The sequence below is a fragment of the Botryllus schlosseri genome, chromosome 11 (assembly GCF_051294905.1).
Source record: "Botryllus schlosseri isolate E-star chromosome 11, Bs_hap1, whole genome shotgun sequence".
Taxonomy (NCBI): Eukaryota; Metazoa; Chordata; class Ascidiacea; order Stolidobranchia; family Styelidae; genus Botryllus; species Botryllus schlosseri.
The window spans coordinates 2,750,874-2,767,868 of record NC_137246.1 but is presented as its reverse complement, the minus strand read 5'-3'; the positions used below and the strand labels follow the sequence as shown (position 1 = coordinate 2,767,868).

Here is a 16,995-nt window from a genome sequence, read left to right as displayed (position 1 = left end):
GGCTGTACATGAAAATATTGCGGTTTCGGAGTTAATTTCATTGACATAGTGTTAAACTTTGTGTTTGTTACAGATATTCTTTCATTTATCTCGGGAGCGCGTGTTCACGGAGGACAGGGCTAGATTCTATGGAGCCGAAATCGTGTCCGCGCTCGACTATCTCCACAAACAAAATGTCATATATAGAGATTTAAAGGTAATATTTCCCTAATCCCTTAATCACATGGTGCGCGTAAGTGCGGCAATTACTCTTCCGATCTGCGAGATAATAGCCGATAATTTTGGATTAAATGCAAATTATCATGGCTCACATGATAAGTGTGCTAGCATTGGAACTTGCCTCCAAGCGAAGCCAGCCTTGTGGTAAAATCACTTGGTTCTTTGTTTTCAGACTTAATATATTTCATGCTTTCGGCAAGCATACCCCAGTTTTGATGTGTATCTGGCTCGGTAGGCTGAACATTTTTGCTTTTAAACATTCAGCCCAAAGTCGTTATTCGAATATCATGTGTCAATGACAAGTAGATAAATCTGCCATTGCGGTTCTGTGGTTATATATGTATAGAGAAGACTTGTACAAACCAACGATTTGGTTAGTTGACGGTCTACCAACTACTGTTATTTCTGAGTAGTTCTAGTTCTAATTGCGGATTTTCAAAAGCGAGTAGTTCTATTTCTAGAGTAGTTCTAGTTGTAGTTCCACATTAAAAAACAATTAGTTGTGAAATCAACTAGAATTTATGTGTTGTCGTTTGGCGTGAATCGTGATACCAGTGTTGTGTGATGTTCTGGCAGACATTGCTAGCTCAGGGCCATCACTACTAACAGTGGCGTAGCCAGGGGGTGTTTTTTTTGGGCTAAACCCCTCCCATTTCAAACTCGAACCCCGTCCTTTTGTACTGTCGATTATATCTACAGGATTTCTTCGCTTATTTGCAGTTCGGTAATTCCTATTATCAGTTGTTAATTAGTTGTGTTTTCATTAGTTTTGGATTTTCAAAGGCTGTTAGTTCTAGTTCTGGTTGGGAAATTTGAAAATCCAGTAGCTTGTGTAAGTGTGGTACAGCGGGGATGTGATCAGTGAACTATGCGACGATTTAGGTTGACCCTTGCTCTGGTATCGTTCAATTCAATGCACTTGTTTTTTAAGCCGAGACACTGGCTGTGCCGAATGTCAGCTGGCTAACTATGTCTGTCGACTGTTCATATACAAAGTTCTTAGCAATTATCTACTAGTTTCTGACGATTAGTCCTGTCTAGTGTCAGCCGAAAATATTCAGGTTTATTTCAGTATGAAAATATGATTCAATCGTATATTGAAGTTCTGTACCGCCATGATATTCTTCCAACTGACACGGTACGTTTGTTTTTTAGCTTGAAAACTTGCTGCTGGACAGTGAGGGTCACATCAAAATCACAGATTTCGGTCTCTGCAAAGAGGAGATCACGTACGGCGGAACCACAAAGACGTTTTGTGGCACTCCGGAATATCTTGCCCCCGAGGTAGGTCGAACGCGATATGAATTGTAGTCTATTCCTAATGATACACTGGTTACCGGTGAATTTGGTACGTTGGATTTGGCATTTGATTTGTAATAACTGTTATTTTTTATTATGGAAGCGATGCATCAATATTGTATTAATAGGTTCGAAATTGATTGTTTCACTGAATATGGGCATGAATTGTGATGTATGCAGGCCTACCATGTTTTCAGAACACCAAATCAGGACGTTTTTGCCGGCAAGTAAAACAAAAGTAGAATTGTTACGTTTGAGGTTATTTTACTTTTCTTTGGTAGTTGCAAGCAAAAGTTACAACAAGAAAGCAAAGTTATAAAAACGGACGCACAAACAAATTGAATTTATTGTATAGATTCAGCCCATGAATACTTTGATTCCCTCCAACTTTTGCCAGTACGGAATGATCATTTACAACGAGATCTTGAAATCGTTTCACTGAACTATTGAAATTACATAGCCTGCAACCGTCACGATTTTCGAAACTTGTCCAAAAAATAAGATGGCTGCCGTCATTTTTTGGAAATAAATAAAATACGTCTCGCTTGAAATAGTCTTGAAAGTATAAGGAGCTAAACAGAGATGCGATTAGAGACTACATTTGGGCGTCCTTGGAAGTCCATTCAATTTTCTTACGAAAATAGGACCAAATACCCAATTCAATGGTAAACAATACGCCAGAGGTGCTGAGGATTTTGTCTTATAATGTAGGCTGGCCAGTCCAGTGCATTTTGTACTATTTTGACAACGCTTCGCTTATTGGAAACAATGTTGTTTTTCGTTGACGAAAGAAATCAGCTCCGTGGAATGCGGCATCTGAAGTATGCGCTTCAGATTTTCGACGAAACTCTTGTGATTACGCAGGATTTTCTCAATTAATCACGCCGGTTCAGATATAGTATTGGAAACCTATTACGGTATTTGCATCGTCGACATTTGAATATTGGCCACCGTAATAGCCGTGCCGGATAGCATCTTGATAAAGATGACGCAGTTTGTAGTATCGAAAATCACATCGTTGTACGAAATACAATGGTGGTACTTATGTTGTTACCGGCATCCTGGCATTTTTGTTTTGGGAGAATGTAACGTTGACATTGTGATGTATTCACAGCGATCTTGACTGGTTTATTGAGTGATGGTGTAATGGGAGTAATGCATCGTTATTATTTACGGTAGAATAGCGGATCACGTCACAGGATTTTGAAAATGGGCAACTAGAACTAGAACAAACAACCTTTAAAAATCTGCCACCAACTAACTAAACCACAACGGGGTATCAAGTATGGAATGAGAGAGACTTCTATCCCAAAATCCGTGGTTGTTTGTACAGTAAGGTTGCTAAAAATATTTTTTTCTTCAAATTTCACTGGCTATTAGATAAGATTGTTAGGTTTGCTAAGAAAACACTGCACGCAAAATTTCGCTATATACCTGCCTGAAGAAGCAAAGCTATTTAAATTCATTAAAAATGATTGTATTTTTCAAATTTTTGTGGCAATCACATGGAATTGTGAAGCTGTCTAAAAGAAAACAATGCATAGCCAATTTGACTCAATTCCGGCCGATGGAAGCACAGTTATTGGCGGTGAAAATTTTGGATTTGAAATAATAGTATTTACCATAGTGTCCTATATGGTGTCGACACAGGCAAATCTCACGCCTCAGTGAAATTGTATCACGTCACAATTTCCATTTGGCTACAGGAAATTTGACGGTCATTTTTGACAAGCTTGCCGAGCATTAAATTTGGTAAAACGGGTATCAATCGAAAGCTGACTCTGCACTGATTACGAAAATATAAATTTTATTCCGCTCGTGGCCCTGGAACTCCCACAATCATCCTCGAATTTTTCATTGATATGGAGATTAACATTGGGACGCAACAATGCTGTCTGGCGCAACGAGAGAGTAGCTCAGGACGTAACAATGCTGTCTGGCGAAACGAAAGAGTAGCTCAAGAGAGAAAGAGCCAGACACCATTGTTACGTCCCAATGCCAATCTCAATAACAATGAAAAATTCGAGGCTGATTGTGGGAGTTCCAGGGACACGAGCGGAATAAAATTTATATTTTCGTAATCAGTGCAGAGTCAGCTTTCGATTGATACCCGTTTTACCAAATTTAATGCTCGGCAAGCTTGTCAAAAATGACCGTCAAATTTCCTGTAGCCAAATTGAAATTGTGACGTGATACAATTTCACTGAGGCGTGAGATTTGCCTGTGTCGACACCATATAGGACACTATGGTATTTACGGTGGTCATTTTATAATTGTTAATTACGAATTTACCACCGTAAATATATTGTTTCTGATCCAAAATTATTTTACTCCCGTAACTTCCCTTTTATGCATTGGAATTGAGCCGAATTTGGTGTATAACATATTTTTCTAGGCAACCTAACAATTTCACCGAATAGCCAGCCATCATAGTGTAAAGTTATTTTCCGTTTTCAATATGTTACGTGCTTATTTGCTTTTCGCAGGTTCTTGAAGACAACGATTACGGCCGGTCCGTGGACTGGTGGGGTCTCGGCGTTGTTATGTACGAGATGATGTGCGGACGCTTGCCGTTTTATTCGCGGGACCACGAGGTCTTGTTCGAGAGAATATTAATGGAAGACATCACCTTGCCCAGTATGCTGTCAGACTACGGGAGATCGCTACTGTCCGGTCTGCTGTGCAAAGATCCCACTGCGAGGTACGACGAAGGGTTGTAACCAAGTCACAAGTCAATCTCAATTTTATAGTTTTGACTCGAGTCAAGTCGAGTCATTTTCAATTAACCACCGAGTCAAGATCAAGTCAGCTTATAGAGCAGTAGTTCTCAAACTTTTTCAGACACCCCCTCCCCCCCATTCTGATAGTGAAAGATATCGCGTCCCCCTTATCGTCATATCACAAAATGCAGCCAGAACGCTAGCAATCCCAACGGATAGTTTGACGGTATGAAAGTTATGCCTGTCGATGAGAGAATTCTCAGATATGATATTAGGACTATACGCAGAGCAATAACTATGAAATGACGCCCACCTTCAGATGCTTTCACGCCCCCCCCCCCCAGTTTGAGAACCACTGTTGTAGAGGGTCAAGTCCGAGTCACAGTGTTTTGACTCGAGTCCAAGTCATTAAGTTCACTGTTCCGTTTTGAGTTCAAGCTGGTTGAACCTACTTTTTCCAACTCTGCTCGAGTGATATAGAATGGTTCACGTTCATAATATACTAATTTTCTTAGTTTCAACAGTTTCTGGCCCTATTTTCAAGTATCAGGACTGATAGGCGAAATACCAATCATGTGGTAACTTTACTATTCTTCGAAGTTACAATGCAATGTCTATCTTGGCCGTCCTAGTCTCGAGTCATGCACAAATCCATTTTCACGAACTCGCGCAAATTCATTTTGAAACTCTTTTCGTGATCCAATAATTCATATAATTTTGCTTGGTGGTCACGACTCAAGATCACTAATAAAAATATAGCAGAATCTCTTTCATCGAAACATGTGTGTTACTGCCTTACAGGACACCCTCTAGTGGCGTGTATGAGCTGCGATTTAATTTTCAATGTTGAACGTTTGTGTCGTTTACAACAGTCACGAAAAAAATAATCATTTTGAAATCAGTCCATAGGGCATAAAAGGGTTGCCGACCCCTGATATAATATACAGGGATTTCATAATTTTATTATCTGGTGGTTGGATAAACTAGTATATCGTGATAGTATGTTAGTGATGCGTTGAAATATTGTAAATTGCAACATTCACTTTCGGCGTATTATTTGTTGTCTGCCACATATCAGATTGCTGTGTCCCGAGCTCATTATATTGGTGATGAACAGTTTTGGGAACTTGAACAATGAATGAGAACCAGGCGCCAATGCAACTGTGTTTTCCGTCTGAGCAAGCCTAAGCCTTCGTGAGTGCATTCCATTTGTGCCGCGCGCGTCCGCGTTCACCGCGAACGCATTTTGTCAGAGGAAGAGACATTCGATATATGAATCAACCTCTATCCAAATCTTGTCGCATTACAAGCAAAACATCCTGTTTTCGCAAGCCAACGATACGCTGCCCACATGTAGTCGGCGCGCTTGGAATGACTCAAAGTGGAATGCGTCTCGTATTTTGAATGATCGTTTCCTTATATTCGAGGTTGGCCCCCGTGCTAGATTTGCATACAACACACTTTGTGCTTGCATACAAATTTATAATTGAATATCAACAATACTCTTTTCAATTCTCTGCAAGTTGCTGATGATCACCCGAAAATATTCGTGTATACGTCAATATGGTTACACCATTCAAGTGTATATCGAGGTTCTGTACCGCCAATAGCGTACAACATTATGATCTGCTTTTTAGATTGGGCAGCAGCCCGGCCGACGCACAAGAGGTGATGGCCCACCATTTCTTCGCCAATTTAGATTGGCATCAGCTCCTCGAAAGAAAGGTGCGTGCTTCAGCGTGTGCGGTGTTTGCTTAGTAGTAAGTTGCCATAATGTGCTGCAGAATATTCGTGTGACGGAGAATTTGTAGAAGTGTGTTCAACCGTGTGAACGTAAATTTCGGGCAGACTTGGGCTGTTACAAAGCAGATAATTTTAATTAGAGCTAAATGCCGGAATTCTGATTCTAACCTAATTTGTGAAATGTTCCAATACTCTAATTTTAATTCTGAGGTAATTTCCAGTTTTCCTGAAAACGCTGCAGGAAAATTGTACAATGTGAAACGAGCCAAGCTTGCTGTACAGACGTTTGCCATTCTTTATTTGATATAAAGTGAACTTGATTCAATTTCTAAGTTTTCGTGAATTCACCGATTCTCATTCTTGTCTAATTTGAAAAAAAAACGGTGTTGTGTGGCTATAATTCTAATTTTAAAATCTAATTTGTGAAATGTTTCTATTCTTTAATTTAAATTCTAATCGAATTTCCGGTTTTCCTAAAATACTCGAGTACCGGTGGTTGAAGTTGGTGATTCATATACAACATACCGTAGCCTACCTCAAAATGGCGATTGGGAATTGATGCTATAGCTGTTGGCCACTACATTTCTGTTATGACCAAGGGCGGGTTTTTTTGACATTAAAAAAGGAAAATATTGACCTAAAAAATCAAAATTTTGACGTTTTTTGACCTAAACAAATTGAATTTTGACCAAATTTTGATCTAACGTATGTAGATTAGGTGTTTCCTGCGTAATGTTGAAATTTTACTACTTATCTTCATTTCTGGCTGGAACTGGCTGTGCAAGCGAAGTAGTTTGGCCTGAAATAACGTTTTGGGCTTAGAAACAGGCAAGTTTTTACATGAAAGAGCCAATACTTTAACGAAATCTGGCCCTATGAAGAATTCCAGTGTTTACAATACGTAGGCTACTATGGTAGAAATCATTGAGAATTTTTGTAGTACAACGAGAGATATACTTTCCTACATTCTTAGGTAAAAAGTGCATGTTCTTACTAAGAAGCTTGCCCAGGCTGTTCAGCAGCAGTTGTTGGCTGACAACACTTAAGCTGTGCGTGCACTGCTGGTGACACACCGTGTTCTGACAATGTTGTCTACATCACAATTTTTCATCATACGCTTCTTAGTATAAGAACCATACAATGCCCAAGAAGTCTTTCTTCAGTTAGGATATTGCGGTATGTTGACCATAACACCATGTCAACCTATTTTTTTTTATTTGACCGTTTATGATTCACAATGAGCAGACAATTAGCCGTTTACAACGGTAGGTCTATAAAGTAGGCTACAAGTTGTAAAATATCAAAGGATACGTTCACCGACAGTGCGAAATCTACGATACAAACGAAAGGCAGATGTCAAAAAACACTCGACTTTATGAAGAATTTTGACAAATGTTGACCTAACGCTACAATTTTGACAAAATTTTGACAAATTTTGACGTGTCAAAAAAAAACGCCCTTGATGACTCAACTCCATGTTCAAGCTGCAAATCATGGATAATGAAATCTGCGCTCTTGCGAAGTCGCAAATGTGTTCGTTGTTTCCAGATCGATCCTCCGTTTAAGCCTCAGGTAACAAGCGCCACGGACACCAGGTATTTCGACGAAGAATTCACAGCGCAACCGGTGGAACTGACGCCACCTGATCAATGTAAGTAAACCTGCCTGTATTGGGGTCAGACATGGGGTGATTACTTTATGAATGTAATCGATTGCGATTACGATTACTTCGGAATCACGCGATTACGATTACGATTACGATTACAGCAAAATCAGGAAGTAGTCGATTACGATTACGATTACATTGAAAAAGTAATCACGATTACTCACGATTACATTTGTTTAGCTTAGGACTATAATCTTAAATGATATATGGGAAGACAATACAAGGACTGCGATGAAAAGGCTTGATGAGATATCAACTTTCTGCATCATGCGTCATTTGCTTATTACGTCATAATATATCAATTGCCCAACTTTATAGTGGATGATTTATCGCATCCAACGATTTGCATTGTTGCCAGGTCTTTACATGCCGCGCCCAAAATTCCCTAATAGATTGGGTGCGTGCTCGAAGGGGACTCAAAAGTATTTCGTAAACCAACATATATTATAGAGCATTTTCGAGAATTTAATTAATTCTTGTAAATGTTTTTCGAGCTTTGCGATTCAAATATCTCTAGTACAGGGGCCACCAACGCGGACCAAATGAGTCGCCCGCGGTCGCTGTAGTAGTGGTGGCTTTTGGGGTGGGCAAGGTGGGCGGTCGCCAGGGGGGCTGGCCGAAGTGCTCCCCTATTTGAGTTATGCGCTTTTTTCAAGGATAATAACGAATAAACATGGAAATCCGTGTAAGGCAAGAATAGGATTCCGTATAGATGTGTCAATCATCATCAAATCTTGCATTTGTTAGAAAAGTACCATATCCCGATAATCATCACGTCTCTGCATGCGGTAGAATTACTTAGTTTTAATGTCGTGTATCTTTGCACACATGAAAAAATGGACATGGCCGAATCCAGCACCTGGCCAAACCTTGATAGATAGATAATAATAACAGATGCGAAAGAGGGGTCTGGGGGGCGAAGCCCCCCATAAGTTACGGAGAGATTCTTATAGGGGGCCCCCGGTAAGTCTCGCCCACCAGGCATTTCGTAGCCGGTCATTACCGCGCCACGATCCCACAACACACCAAAACACATATGCAGTTTCGGCCAACACGCAACTCCACGGGATGTGATACCAAAGAAATACCTTGGCCGAAACTTAGGGTATTCGTCCATTGTCAATATAGCCGCGCTGAGTGGGCGGGACTAATAACTCCTGTCCTTCCAATCTGGGCCCGCAATGCAAATGTCACCCGGCGCATCCACAAAAGAAGAAAGCCATGACAATTTGTGTGTGCGTCTCACAAAAGATATTCTTTTAGTCTGCTACGTTTTGGCGAGTACAATATCTTGTGATTATACAACGGAATGGAGATCGCGAATTAACAACATACAGTAATTATAACAACATACCAGATGCTATGAATATGAATTACGTGCCCCAGCTTTACAGGTAAATCTGACACTCGGGGCTCAAGAGAGGTTATAAATGAATAGTAATATAATGCAATTACCAATATTATTGACGAAATATTCACTTTTGAAAATTGACCAACGGTTGGACAGGGGAATTGCTGTTTTGGCTGAATTGCTGATTCTAGCTACAACCCACGCTAACATGTCAGGCTATATAAGCGGATGGTTATGGCGGCAGGTCCAAATGCTAAGTAACGAACTGTGAAATAACGATTGACGCCCGTTTCAAGTAGTTATGAGAATAAGATATGGTTAACATAAAAATTCTGCCTTCAACTTAATACATGTACAGCGAGCTGCTGTTACGAGAAACGGCTAAGCTTGGCTCGGTTATGAGATATATCAGCAGCTGTTTGTTTGTAATGCTTCGTTGTGGAAACTGCAATGTCTTATTCGACGAGTACAAAATTCCGAATCTTCGTCAGGTGCACGTGCGTACGTAGGCCTCCTGCTCGCCAAGCAGCAATGGTAAACTGCGTTTAACTAAGCACAACCAAACATTAATACATAAGTTACTATTTGAAACTACAGGCAGAGTGGTGATCAATATCCTGCTGCGAGGTAGCGGCTTCTGTAGTGTATTGATAACCTGATATACACCACGGGAGGTGTTCTTACAATCACACTACAATGTCCATCGCATGTCTGTTTACTATGTGTGGATACTTGTTACGCAATGACGAGCGGAGCTAATACTTCTGACGTAATAATGAGTCAGTGGCGTTTGAAAACAGACGTTTGTGCTAACGCTAACGTGGTATATTATCTCATTCTTGTTCACGAATATTCAGTTTATGTCATAGTCCTTGTATAAACAAAAAGTAATCGTTCTTTCACAAACAAATCGATTAGATATGGGAAGTAGTCGATTACGATTACGATTACTTCGGATTTTTTTCGAATGTAATCGATTGCGATTACGATTACTTCAAAATGCTGTAATCGTCGTAATCGATTACGATTACTAATCGCGATTACCCCATGTCTGATTGGGGTCTATTTTTATCTATTATTTCTGAAGTAGTAAAGGTAACTAACTTACTGATAGATACGTAGCTCCTGTTTGCTTGCCCAGAGAGATTTACTGAGCAGTTCAAAACAGCATACTTGCTCATCCTATACCTGGCGTCCCGAGCGCTGAAATTGAATATAGTTGATCTCATTTTAAAGCTACTGAGGCGCTGATTCTGAAAATACACATTAAAATCTGGTCGGGACAATGAAACCAACCCAAAATAACCGTTAAAGTCGGCGTTGTGCTGAACAATCGCAGAATTTTGTATCGTCGTCGAAAATTGACGCTCGAATGAACCAGATTGTAACCGAGTCGCAAGTCAATCTCACTTTTATAGTTTTTACTCGAGTCGAGTCATTTTCAATTTACCGTCGAGTCAAGTCCGTGTCATGGTGTTGTTACACGAGTCCAAGTCGTTGTTCAGTAGGGGTGTTCAAAAATGACTTTTTTTCTCAAATTGTACTGGCTACTTGATAAAAGTGTTGGGTTAACTAATTTTAGCCTACACGCCAAATTTGGTTCAATTCCAACCAGTAATCGCATTGCTACAGGAGAAGAAAATTTCTATTTATTATATAAAACTTATTTAAAGAAAATTTCAAATTTTCTTTTCACCCCATGGAAGTGTTAATTTGCCTGTAGTAACGACATTCACCAAATTTGACTCAATTCCAACCAGTGGAGGCGGAGTTATTGGCATTGGAAAATTTGGATTTGAATAAAATAGTATTTACGGTGGGCACAACTATAATAAAGAATTGAAGGATTGGCCACCGTAAATGCTATTTTATCCTAATCAAAATTTTTTGACACCAATAACTCCGCTTGCACTGGTTGGAATTGAACCAAATTTGGTGTGGAGGCTTAAATTAGCAAACCTGACAATTTTATCAAGTAGCCAGTGCAATTTGAGAAAAAAAGTCATTTTTGCACACCCCTATTTTTCAGTGTTGAGTTCAACCTGGTTCAATCCACTGTTTTTAACTCTGCCTGAGTGATATAGAATGGCTCGCATTCATAATATCTTAATTTTCCTCGGTCCTAAGAGTTTCTGCCCCTATTTTCAAGTATCAGAACTGATGGACGAAATACTAATCATGTGTTGACTTCACTATTCTTCGAAGTTACAATGAGATGTAGGTCTTGGCCGTCATAGTCTCGAGTCATATGACTTGATTCGAGTCATGCACAACGACTCGAGTCCAAGTCGAGTCAATACACAAATTGACTCGTGTCATTACAGCCCTGGACGTGAACCTTGATTTACTGTTTCTTCCGAGATTGGAAATTTACTTTTCTCTCCAGCTGCCTCGGTTGACGACGTCAACAAGCCGCATTTCCAAGCTTTCTCCTACACGTCCAGCGGCGTCGTGGAGTTCAGACGATGAAATCACTGCCATCGTACAAGCCTACACGCTTTCGGCGAACGTAACCACGGCAATCCGCGTTCTCCGGACGTCAGAAACTCTAAGACAAAAACTATTTGGAACCGTCGGCTTTTTCTTGATCATTCGAAGACGGTCGCGCGTGACCCTCCCCCCGTTTTGGGGCCAGTGAACACTGTATGCATGCTGCGCATTGCTAGCCAATGTTATTGTAGAGTATGTTGTGCCTTGCTACTGTAACGGTGAACAATGTGTGTTGCACAGATGGATTTCGAGCCAATACCAATAAGACATATAACTAGCACTGATAACTCAGATACATTCGCCGATATTCAAAAGATATGGGATCTAGCTTAAGACGCATTTCCAAAACTTCAAGCATTTATCAAAACGGCTTCGCAGCCATCACTAAAAAGGCTGCATCTGGACACCTGTGAAGCTATAAAAATATATCAATATTCTCAGTTTAGCATTCGCAGATTGCGGTTTTCTGACCCCATACTAACATGCTGTGACGTCTTGAAATTTGCCGATATTTTTTCACCTCTAATGGCCGATTCAAAGTGTGATATCAACTCAAAATGATAATCGGCTGGGCTCCGTTTATAACACAAGCGTGGGGGCTGTCGAATGCGCATGTTTGCATTCAGTTACCAGTGTCTGCGCTTTAATATTTTGGAAGCGTGCGATATGTAATTCACCTGCTGAATGCTCGGGTGGGGGGTGATTTTTTCCCAAAAATTGTGCTGATAATCGCTGAAAATGCGAAGGACATTCTGTGCGCTAATAGGTTCTTGCCGAGACTGACGTTTTGACGCCCTTGTAAACCGCTGCAGCTCACGGAACCAGCCCATTATCAAGCTAGCACTAGTTTAACGATGGGTTTTCAACCTATTTTATACCATGGCCCCATAGAAAAATCATTTTAATTGAATACACTGGTCTGTACAGATATAGTGGAGATGATGAATTTGATCATTTATTTTTCGAATTTTTCATGGCTTTCTGAAAAGGGCCACAGTTTCGGCCATGGCACTTTGGTTGGGAACCTCTGCGCTAGACAGTGTAAACTCGCCCATTTCGCAATCCCAGCGCACATATATCTAACCTGCGAAATACTTGGAGATCGCTGGTGGACATTCGTATATCATAGCTTTCACATTTACCGACCGAGGTTTGAGTGTTTCCGCGCAAATCCATTGTATTTAATGATATCTCCACAGTGGGCTTGTCGATTCCTTTCTATTCATGCATGGACGACACTGACGCTTAAGACTTACAGACGCCATTCTTGAACCAATATATTTTGCTATCGTAATGTCATTTTTTTGTTATTTATGCCAGTTCTTTTACAGATTTGAAAAGTTTTATTAGGCCATGCGGCGTTTGACTTTCCTGTGTATAGTTTTTGTCCGTAGCGGCCCTTGAAAAAGACTGTATTTCATTCGGAAATCACGTATTTAGTTCCCTCGATTCTATACCGACTTGATATCATACGTTTTTGTCTAACGCCTGCCGCACGGCAGCGTGTCTGAGTTGAGGTTGACTTGAGCAATATACATTATGTGGTGCACTTTACTTACCGACGCACGTCTCCGCTCCTATAGGCCGGGCTCTACCTCATCCAGTGTTTCGAGTGACGTGGAACACTAGGCTATTTATGGCGTTTTCTAAAATTGTATTTGATGCGCAGGATATTGAAATTGTGTTGCCACTATTCTGTGTCTAATGCCCTGGCGTGACGTGGAGTCAAAGACGACTGCAAAAGTTTATTATACGCGATGGCTTGATTCCAAATCTTTTTTTCAAGTAGGGCTGAGCAAAATCGGGTACCTGAACTGAGCATTAGGATTCAGTCGAGGTTAAATTTGTACCTTTAATGCGACCGCAAATAATATAGCGCCAGTTCAACATCACATTCATGATAATTTTGTATTTTTTCGACCATACGACTTTGCAGGTCATTTCCAGTAACAGCTTTGTACTGCGTGTTTCCTATGCTGGGATTTACGGTTTACAGACTTCCACAGCGAAAAATTGTATCCGAACTATAATTCTCGTCGATAAACTTACTCCCCCCGGCAAGGAGCGTGTAATTTCTCTGCTCAAAACATCATTACTTGACTCGAATAATTATAATTAATACTCGATTCAGACTCAAGTACACTATTCATTCTGCGCAGCTCTATCTGATTGAAAACTGTTGTTTATGACAGTGGTTTTACCTTTAGAATGTTGTCGGCGGATGGTTGACTTTCATTGCATTCATGTATCGTATCTTCCACAGTTTCGGAACCCACTGTACAGATGTGAAATTTTGGATGTTTCGTTGTTGACGATTAATTTTGAAGCTGTGCTCTTCAAGGTAAATCAATATTACTGGCAGACTGTCGCTCACACTGAGATGTCGTTTTTGGTGCTTTATAGCAACGGTTTGTTATCTGCAGGCCGTGCCTCGCTGTTACTCTGCCTAAAGACGCTTTCATATTCACCCGTGCGCTTGCTATCTCTCTTGTATGAACGTTGGCCGTTTTATGTTTCGTTACCTGTCCGATGATCTCCTTACGTCAGATTTGTACAAACTACTGGATTTTCAAAATGCGCAACTAGAACTACTCGCTTTTCCAAACTTGTTACTAATGACGTTCAAATATCCTTAACTAGCTAGATTCGATTCGAACAAGTTGGAAATGGGAAGGTTTTCGGCCCCTCAAAACTCCACCCCTGGCTGCACCACTGTTGGTAGGTCAGTAGTGATGACTCTTAAGCTTGAAATGGCGGCAAGAAAATCACACAGCAGAACACGATCACGATTTACGCCGTACGACGACGGTGTTTTCTAGTTCTTTGGCGACTAACACTAGAGCAACTCGCGTTTCAAAGTCCGCAACTAGAAATACTCGCAATTCAAAAGACGTAACTGGAACTAGAACTAGTAGTTTGTGCAAGTCTGCCTTACATTGCCAGCGCAGCAATGCTCTCTCTTGAATCGTATCTTAAACGCTAAAACTGTATTAACAAACCTATGTCCAAAATTCTGTTCAATGATAACCAATTTCTTTTTGAACCTGTGTTGTTTAGCGAATTAGTTTGTGACACTTTTGGTAAAACTAATCCAATTTTAACCTTCATTGGATGCCGCTATGTGTTATGGTCAGCAGGCACTTGGTCGTCTTGTGTTATTCCGCTATATACCTACTCATCGCTAAATTGTTACCCAGGAAAGGGCCGGTTAGCGAATTCCAATCTCATCGGCACCTAAACGCATTTTATCGTCGCGTCCTACGAATTGTCATTATGTACTGTAGCTTCGTATCCGTCGACAATAACTTTTAATGACAAATATATAATTAATAATTTGCACAGTGCGTGCGTCTTTAAAGAATAAGGTTAGCGAGGGAACTTGGAATATCAGTGGTAGGAGGTTGGTCAATGGTCAGTTCGCGTAAGCATCGCTGATTCATTGTTATGAGGTTGCCGTGACGTAGTGGGTTGGCGTCTTACTGTTAGCACCATATCAGAGATTATGGACGGTGGAACTGCGTGCCAGAAGCTAAGGGCTGAAAAGCGTTGATGCATGATCTTGATACCCTAGTGGAATGGTACCTTTTGCGGAAATCTCTTAGCTGCAGTTCGACTATGGTGGCTTTCCGAGGAAAAAGGTTGCTTCAAAATGTTTTTCATGATTTTAACAATCATATCAGTCCGCATTATATTTAGAATGCAGCGCTCCCTTTTACATTCAAAATAGAATAGTTTTGTCAATAGAGCAATGTTTCTTAATCTTTTTCTAGTGCGGACCCTCTCCGCGAAATTCGGGAAACGAATGAATAAGAATAGGTCAGCACGTTCGCTTGTGAGCTGTGCGCGCTGAAAAGAAGATAAGGCAAGGACATAGTTTTTAAGCAGGACAATGTAGTTTTATAGTTCTCGTTTCTACATTAGCCCTTCATGGACCCATTAAAACTATTCCGCAGTCCCCAAAGGGTTCATAAACCCCAGGTCAAGAACGCCTGAGCACGAATGAGATCCACGAGTAAATGATCGTTCTCAGTGATCACCACGCAGGTAGAGCAACCAGACTGAGCGCTCAATAGTTCCATTGTATAATGTGAACTAGAAGCATGGCCTTTACAAACTATACTTCGTGTCGAATCGATGAATTTCGTAACCCCAGTTTGGGAAGCCCTGGTTTATGGGAACTGCGTTAATGATATCAACAATGTGCAATTTTGTGCGGTGCAGAGGGGATTAAATTAGTCATTCGTGATTCTCAAATACAAGTATCAATCATCTTGACATATTAGAGAGGGTTGACGATGCGCACACAGGACTTCAAAAGTTGTCGCGGGTTTGTGAGCAAAGAGTATTACACAAGTATGCCTATACATATGATGGTGAGATAGCGTAGTGGTACGTTCCATAGCTGCCACACCAATGGGTTGCCAGTTCGAGTGCGAGCATGGTTCAATTCAATTCATCGCTAACAATTTCATCATTTCAATACACCACAAGACTGCGATACAGAAAGATAGAATGAAGGGGTCGAAACGACTTGGAGTTGTCTTCGAAATCAGACGCCCACTGGGCCTAGCTAGACGATGAAAAAAAGGAGGAATGCACCCTGAATGAAAAGTAAAGGAAGATGATATAAAAGGACACGCGACTTAAGAATTCCTACCAAGTGTTGTTCGTTCTAGGCTCCTCCTTGACATGTAAATCTGCTTAAGAGGTGTCTTACAAAAGCCTAGTGGTCCGTGCTACGGGTCGGCAGATCAGGAGAGAGAGAGAGAGAGTCTTTATTTTTCATCAAACCAAAATACATAACACTCGGCAGTGGTGGTGGTACAGAAAATATGCATGCACAGTATTCGGTATTAGATAGGAATGATCGATAAGACCGTGAGGGTCATCTAGTCTGATCACACCAGCATCAAACAGGTACACTTGACTCTAAACAGTCTGGCTGTAAAAAAAGTTACAGTAGTTAAAAAAATAAAATAGAAGAAAAATTAAACGATGGTAGCAAATGATCAATGAAGCAATGTCTGGGCGAGGTAGGGCAACAGTGTTAGTGTAACGATAAGAGGTGATCAAGTAGGGCTTTTTTGAATCTATCATAAGGCAATTCACGGATATGTGGTGGTAATGCATTCCAAATGATAGGTCCCGAGTAGTCGATAGATCTCTTAGTTAGGTTGCTATTGGGTGGGGGTAAGTAGATATTTCCCTTTGATCAGGAGTCATAATAAGAGAGGAGAGTTGGTTCGATTTGTTTGAAATAAGGTCAGGTTTGTTTGAAATGAGGTCAGTCTCATGTTTGAAATGAGGATAGTCATGTTAGAAATAAGGACATAACTACAAGCGCTGTCCGCGGTACGAATACGAAGTCCCCCAGCAGTCAATTTAGCATGGATATTCGACGTTCAGTTGGTCCTGTCCGCTGGCATGCACTGTGCGCCATACATGTAATCAAAATGCGGCCGTGGTAGGTTGGACACCCCTGGGGTATACCGTATCCTTTACTAATC

At 40.8% G+C, this 16,995-nt stretch overlaps 2 protein-coding genes across 3 annotated transcripts in view; one reads left to right on the top strand and one right to left on the bottom strand.

The window, feature by feature from the left end:
• LOC145449818 (RAC-alpha serine/threonine-protein kinase-like) overlaps positions 1 to 14,825 on the top strand; it is a 33,492-nt gene extending 18,667 nt beyond the window's left edge. The window contains exons 8-13 of the mRNA XM_080328256.1: positions 74 to 196; positions 1,375 to 1,503; positions 4,005 to 4,219; positions 5,876 to 5,963; positions 7,530 to 7,632; positions 11,385 to 14,825. Of these exons, the coding sequence (XP_080184382.1) occupies positions 74 to 196; positions 1,375 to 1,503; positions 4,005 to 4,219; positions 5,876 to 5,963; positions 7,530 to 7,632; positions 11,385 to 11,467 (741 nt within the window). The 3' untranslated portion in view covers positions 11,468 to 14,825. The remainder of the gene's footprint in view (positions 1 to 73; positions 197 to 1,374; positions 1,504 to 4,004; positions 4,220 to 5,875; positions 5,964 to 7,529; positions 7,633 to 11,384) is intronic.
• The window catches only part of LOC145449815 (uncharacterized), a 342,177-nt gene that overhangs the window by 304,254 nt on the left and 20,928 nt on the right, over positions 1 to 16,995 (bottom strand). The gene's annotated exons all lie outside the window — the stretch shown is intronic.